Source organism: Trematomus bernacchii, unplaced genomic scaffold (genome assembly GCF_902827165.1).
Source record: "Trematomus bernacchii unplaced genomic scaffold, fTreBer1.1, whole genome shotgun sequence".
In the NCBI taxonomy this organism is placed as follows: domain Eukaryota; kingdom Metazoa; phylum Chordata; class Actinopteri; order Perciformes; family Nototheniidae; genus Trematomus; species Trematomus bernacchii.
The window spans coordinates 8718514-8725764 of record NW_022987582.1 but is presented as its reverse complement, the minus strand read 5'-3'; the positions used below and the strand labels follow the sequence as shown (position 1 = coordinate 8725764).

General features: G+C 42.0%; 1 protein-coding gene across 1 annotated transcript; it reads left to right on the top strand.

The window, feature by feature from the left end:
• Positions 1 to 224: 224 nt before the first annotated feature.
• Positions 225 to 4919, top strand: LOC117480488 (C-C chemokine receptor type 5-like). The gene is made up of 3 exons (XM_034127833.1): positions 225 to 389; positions 2028 to 2111; positions 2491 to 4919. Exons 2-3 carry the CDS (start codon positions 2029 to 2031, stop codon positions 3545 to 3547), a joined length of 1140 nt encoding a protein of 379 aa, XP_033983724.1. The 5' UTR covers positions 225 to 389; position 2028; the 3' UTR covers positions 3548 to 4919.
• The last annotated feature ends 2332 nt before the right edge of the window (positions 4920 to 7251 follow it).

Here is a 7251-nt window from a genome sequence, read left to right as displayed (position 1 = left end):
ATGAATTGTAAGTTTAGTGAGTACATTATCAATATAACGTTCTATTAATGTTAATTATTGATGAATGATGAAAGGTTACTTAAACATTTTTTTCTTAATGTTCTAAAATTGTTTGGGCCCCCGTGGTGAGGGTGTTTGGGGTGGCCAATAGGGTGGCCAGGATTCAGCCCCCCAGCTCCGCCACTGCATTTAGGTTCTGCTTTTTCTGTTAGTCTTTGTGAGATCCTTGTTTGTTGTTGACTGTGTTCACGGGGGAGAGCTCTGTATGTTACTTGTAGCCTTGAAATAAAGGTATTTTCTGTTAAATCTGCATTTGGGTCCTGCCTACTTCGCTCAACCCTGACAGAAGGATCTCACCAAGAATGGACCCAGCAGACAGCCTGTACGAGGTGACGTACAATTTAATGTGCTTAAAAAATGACTGTCGATACGCCTCCAGTAGAGAAGAGAGGCAGTCTAGTATCTCTACGGCACGCCAAGAAGTAACCTCGAGGCCCTGGTTAAGGGAGTTACTACCCGAGTGGGTACCCGAGGACCTCTGAGCCTCCACAAGGCTTCAAGGCAGCATGGAAGGAAACGCAAGGCCAGGATTCCAGCCCGTGCCCCAGCAGCCATGGTTCCAGCCCCAGCAGCCATGGTCCCAGCCCCAGAAGCCATGGTTCAGGCCCTGGTTCCGGCCCCAGCAGCCATGGTCCCTCCTCTAGTCCCATCTCAAGTCCCATCTCCTGATCTAATGGCGCATTTCCACTACACGGCCTCGCTCGGCCTCGCTCGGTATGGCTAGGCCTCGTTAGGACTGGCTCACTTTATGGCGCATTTCCATTACAGTTTAGGAACTGGGGTAGTATCTATAGTAACGCAGTGTAGGCGGAGCCGTGACGTCATCTTCAATGAGAACCCCAGAAAAACAACACAGCCGTTAGCTGTTAGCACTCAGAGCTCACAGCTCCTCATATATGTTCAGAAACTAGACAAAAGTTAAACAAGTACAAACCACAGACTGCCTGTGTCATGGCGAATACAGTCGCTGCTTTATTTATGTCTGTATAGGCCGTTGTTGTGAGTGTGGACGGTCGGAGCATATACTGCGTTAGCTTAGCCAATCTCCATTTAGAAAACACGCATTTTAAAAGGTTTTTCGCCTGCCGTCTGTCTGCAGACTTGTCAAAGCATTAATTCATGGTTTTTACTAACCGGTATCAGTATGTTGTTACTTCGGCATCATTTTGAAACGTGTATTACAATTAAATCACGGTCAAATATGTCCATCTTGTTGTAGTTGTAGCCCCCTTGCCAGCGATTCTCTCTCTCGTTTAGCATACTCAGCCCGACTCAGCCTCGTTGTCTCTGGCCCTAGACCCACGATTTTATGAGGCCAGAAAAACTGTGAATTAGGACCCGCCGGCCAGTACTAGGCCAAGTGGAAACGCAACCAAAAACGGGCCGCTGACGTCACAGCCCTCTTAAACCGTGCTCCGCGCTGTAGTGGAAACGCGCCATAAATGTTACAAGAAAGTGATATAATGATCAAATGTTTCAAATGCTAGGCTTAGGTAAGGAGATAAGAATGATGACCTTTTTGTTTAATTAGATTTAAGTCTAACATTGTAAAAATAAAATACAAAGAGGAGTTAGTGCTTTGGTGTGTTTCTCAAGTAAAGGAAGGGTGCAATTCCTCCTGGATATTAATTTTTAAACAAATGAGTTTACTCGCACAAATTTAGACTGTCTGTACATTCCAATGAGTAGTCAAGGGGAAGGAAATAATCTTCTAAAATAAACAAGTTCAATACAAAATTCCAAAGGTTTAGTTATAGGGAACGACTTAAGAAGCCCTGTACTTAAGCAAAGAAGGGAGTTGTAAAACAAAAAAGAGCAAAACAAATAAAAATAAAAATAAAATCTGCACTGTAGCAAAGCAACATTCATCTTTATAAATGTTGTATAAAGTCAAACAAACTGGACTGATCCAGGGTGTGGGTTTTTATTCCTCACAAATGACGTCATGGTTTTGTTTTGTTTTTCAGGATGTTGGCCATGGCCACAGCTGTCCCTACTGTTGCTCGTTTCATTGGAATAAGTGAAAATTCATCTGTAGAAGGCTATCCAAGGTAAGATTTAACCTATTGCCTAAACACATGCATTTATATGCTCTTTATTTTGCAGTTTTGTCAGTCTGTGCCTCCCTTGCTTTCACTGTGTAACTGTACTCCAGGCCACGTAGAGGAATTTTGATTATCAGCAGCTGGATTCTTCAGTTTCTATCTAGCATGTCATTCCCCTCACTAAGTTAGTAACTCCTTTGCTGACAGTTTCTCAGATTCGGTTGCAAGAACACAACAACATTATCCTGTAGCTTAGCTTAGTATTGTACTGCCCACAGCTACAGAGTTTTTTAAAGCTAAATGTTTGTAGATTGAATAAACTGAACTGAAATAATGGCATCTCCCTCATCATTAATATTTCCTTACTGTCACTTTTTCTCACCAGCTCTACTCCAGAATATGACTACATGTATGATGACTACTATGGGAATGAGACGTTCTTCGTTGGTGGGAGCACTGGGAGGTGTGTGTATCAGCCACACGGGGCCAGTTTTCTTCCCGCGCTCTATGCAATCTTCTTCCTCACGGGCCTTCTGGGTAAATGTCTGGTCATCTGGGTCTTAACACGTGGGGTTCGCCTCCGCAGCATGACGGACGTGTGCCTCTTAAACTTGGCTGTAGCTGACCTTCTCTTGGTGTGCACCCTTCCCTTCCTAGCCCACCAAGCCCGGGACCATTGGCAGTTTGGGGATGCCATGTGCAAAGTGGTCCTGGGTATTTATCACATCGTTTTTTACTGTGGGATCTTCTTCATCAGTCTAATGAGCATCGACCGCTACTTGGCTATAGTACACGCTGTTTACGCTATGAGAGCCCGGACGAGGTCCTTTGGAATGATCGCAGCATCTGTTACATGGGTGGTTGGATTTATGGCTTCTTTCCCTGACCTGATCTTTCTCCAACAACAGCCAGGTACTAATGCAACTCACGACTGCTACCCCGTCTTTCCCAACTCTCACTACTGGAGGATCTTCAGCCTTTTTAAAATGAACATGTTGGGTCTATTTGTCCCTCTTCTCATCATGGGCTTCTGCTACTCACAGATTGTCTGGAGGCTGCTGAACAGCCAGTCATCCAAGAAACAGGCCATCCGTTTAGTTCTCATAGTGGTAGTTGTTTTCTTCATCTGCTGGGTCCCCTACAACATTGCATCCCTCTTCAAAGCACTGGAGCTATTGCACATCATTTCTGACTGCCAAAGCAGCAAAGCCATCAGATTGGCGTTACAGGTCACTGAGGCCATTGCCTACTCTCATAGCTGCCTTAACCCCATCCTGTATGTGTTTGTTGGGGAGAAGTTCAGGAGGCACCTGTTTAGGTTGATAAACAGGGCTCCCTGCAGACTGTGTAAAATGGTCAAGGTCTGCATACCTCAGGACAGAATTACCGGATCAGTGTACTCGCAGACCACCAGCCTGGACGAGAGGAGCACTGCTGTCTAATGTCTGTTCCTGTTATGGCTATCTCCATCCCTGGTCATCTCTACAATGAGGACATGTATTGCAAAGTCAAAACTAGGTCATTCTCAACTTTTATATTGTATTTTAGAACTTCACTTCACTCAGAATTAGGTTTATGTTAATGAAGGGTACGTTTTGGAGTGGGAGTTAAGTTAGACAGTGATGTATTTTTAAGAATACAGTGGAGTGTATGTGATTCTGTTAGAGACACAGACATGATTTTATGGTTTTAGGATGTTGTATTGAAGTCACATGCATGCAAATACATTATATATTTTTAAATGTTATCACATAAATATAACGAGTTGTACTGTTAATACGGTGTTGGATATGTGAGATTTATGACTGAGTTTGGATTGGAACAGAATGGATCAGAACTATCAATTTCAGTTATTTTTCTGAATGAAATTGTGTTTAATCCCACTGAGTCAAAACCTGTAAACGTCAGCATATAAACCCCGGTAACCTCAATTAATCTTCAGCTACCAATTTAACAGACGCAATGCAACAAGTCAAAGATAAAGTCAGATACTGATCATTCCTTTCATTCATTAGCGGAAACACCGTTAAGTCTGCGTTGGTTTTGTGTATGAAGTTATTGCACGGCAAAAGGTCCCCGGTGCAGCTGGAAACCTTATGCAAGTTTCATTGCATATGCAGCAGCAGATCTGCACCAAACATCGAACTAGAGGAAACCACAACTTGAAAAAGGAGGAAGTGTAAGTGGTCGGTTTAACACTAGCAGTCCCTGTGCACAAAAGCGCATTATCACTGTGAATTCGTTTTTAAAGCATACATTTCTAGTGAAATGATTCAGCATTCCACAAAAAAACACATTATTCTAAAAACGACTGTACCCTGTATTCTGTCATGCAGACTGAAAGCATCACATTCAATCATTACAGTTCAAGACGTTCATTAGACTCACGGAAAATACAAGATATACAGGTTCCTTTCACCTTTTGAGCTTGTTCCTCAATATGTATATACATTTTATGTTAGTATTCAATATGTCTATTTTTTGGGCAGTTTCGTTTGCTGACAGTTTCATTGGTAAAAATAGATGGTGGTATCTTAAGCGATTCATTATTTGCTATACTTCACTACTTATTTATCTAAATAGTTATCACCGCAATAAACCATATTTAATTTAGTCTTAAATGTACAATATCAATTTCATATTATGTTCTTGTATATATCATATTCTATTTACATGTATACAGACTTCTTGCACTATTTCTTATTTGTATTTGATTATATATGTTGCATCGTTGAAGGAGCTTGGGTCATAATATTTTCATTGCCATTTCTACACTAGCTTATGTGCACATGACAATAAAACCTTTGAATCTAATGTTTATGTTTCTTCTTTATTTTCACAGTAACCATGCTGTTATAATGTACTGAATGTGCCAAAATAAGACTATTTCTGTAAAGTTTATGTTTTGTTTAGTATGTATACCAGATTATTTTCAATACAATTGTAATATATTATATCACACATTTTTGAAAAATTCCTTTCTATTCTATATACTGAAGTACAGTTTTGTGCAGTATATGCCTTTGAGGATGACATTCTTGTCCCTTTAAATAACTAAATCAATGGACAATTCAGCATTATTAGGACACATACCATTGTGGTCACATTCATATTCACTCACATGCAAAAGCAAAGGCACAAAATTAACGTTACAGTAATATATTATTGTGATGTTAGATCATGGCAGATTATGGGAAGTACAAGATCATAAAAAAGGAAATATTTGTTTAGAGAGGGATCAGGATAAGATGATTTATTTATGATGGGGGAGGTAATGGAGTCCATGGGTTCCCAGTGAGAAATCATCCTGCGTTGCATAACACCTTTGTTCCACTGCTCCACGTCACACTTGGGGATGGGCTCTGTAAACACCAAGCAATCATTAGTAACAATTCTCAGTTTAGGCTCATCAAGCAAAAAAAGACAAAGCCACATCACTGCAAATCCCGAGTCATTCTTGACACCTTGAACGTTTCCCATTTATCTCATTTCCGCCTCCTCGACTCCTCGGTCCTCCGGTAGTGACCCGGAAATAGATTTCAGCGCGCCATGTTGAAGGACATCCCATTTCTATAAATGCACATCGAGGACCGAGGATCGAGGAGGCTCTCTTGAGGAGCTATAACCGAGGATACACTGATTTGAGTGACATTACCTAGCTCTTCTTGAGCCATACACTGTCTTGAGATCTTATCCATTGTATCCTTGTCTCGTTATTTTTGACTGAAAGGGCAAAAGGCTAGACCTACTTTGGTTGAACTATGTAGCTGCGTCCCTGCTTTTGACAAATAGGTGTGCGATTGACATGCCAGATTGAAGGAAAATTAAAAATATTGGTCATGTTGCGTAGGCGTGTTGGTACGTGGGTTGAGGAGTCCTGAGCTCTCAGTGCCCATGGGCCCCTGGAGGTACTAATCCGGCCTTGTGTGCAAGGACCCTGCTCTGCACATTGTCAGTGAGTGTGTGCAATGACCCAGCGCTGCACAGTGTCAGTGAGTGTTTGCACACACACCTGCTCAGCTCCTCCTTAGCGTGTTTAGCCTGTGCAGTTAGCACCTCCCTCTCCTGCTCCCTGTGCAGCGGCAGCAGCTCCACTGCAGCATCGGAGCCTCGCTCTCCTGCACCTCTGAAATGTGGCTGCCTGTCAACAAGCAGCAACAATTGAGAGTTAGTATCAGAGGTGGGACCATGTCATTGTTTTGCAAGTCACAAGTAAGTCTCAAGTCTTTGCGCTCAAGTCCGAGTCAAGTCTCAAGTCAGGTTGGGCAAGTTCAAGTCAAGTCCAAGTCCTAAACTTTGAAAACCGAGTCTTAACCCTTCTCTTGCGTTAGGTCATACCCCCCTTCCCATGCTATTTTCGGTCAAAATTGACCGGTGTGTTTTGCACAGTGATATCTCTGGAACCCCATTATCCAATTGTGATGGTTGACATCTCATTTGAACAGTCAAAGCAAGTAGAATCAAGGGGTGACAGACAGAATGACACCAGGGGTGGATTTCATATTATTTTTTGCAGTAAGTTCAAAGATAGTGCTTATTTTACATTACTGTATATTATAAGAATGCTTGCCATGTAGGCTGTGTGTACTGGAGATGGAAATGCTTTAGTTAGTGTTGTAGCTGAGATTCTTCCCGTTCCAATGATGTATGGGATGTATTAATTTGATACAAGCAAGCCAGTGTTTCATGTCATGGTCCGGACCCACCGGTGGGCCCATCAAGTTCAGCATTCACTGCACTCACTGTGATGAATATAACACTGATACTGTTTTCCTCAATGAACATTTATTGAAAGAGAAATATACCATAACAGAACATGTGTGTTTGTGTTTGTGTGCGTGTGTGTGTGTGTGTCTCAAAGTCAAAGTCAAAGTCAGCTTTATTGTCAAAATTACTACATGTGTTATACATCCAGAAATCTCGAGATACCGTTTCCCGCAGTCCCACAGTGTGACATATATACATAAAACAAAACAAAAAGGGCCTAGATAAACGGGGTATACAATTTAAAATGTTAATAATAATGTGTGTGTGTGTATGTGTGTGTATTTGTGTGTGTGTGTGTGTGTGTGTGTGTGTGTGTTGGAATGCTGATACAGCATTCCACATCGCAGAAACTCCGTTCAAACATCAAAACGTTCAGCTC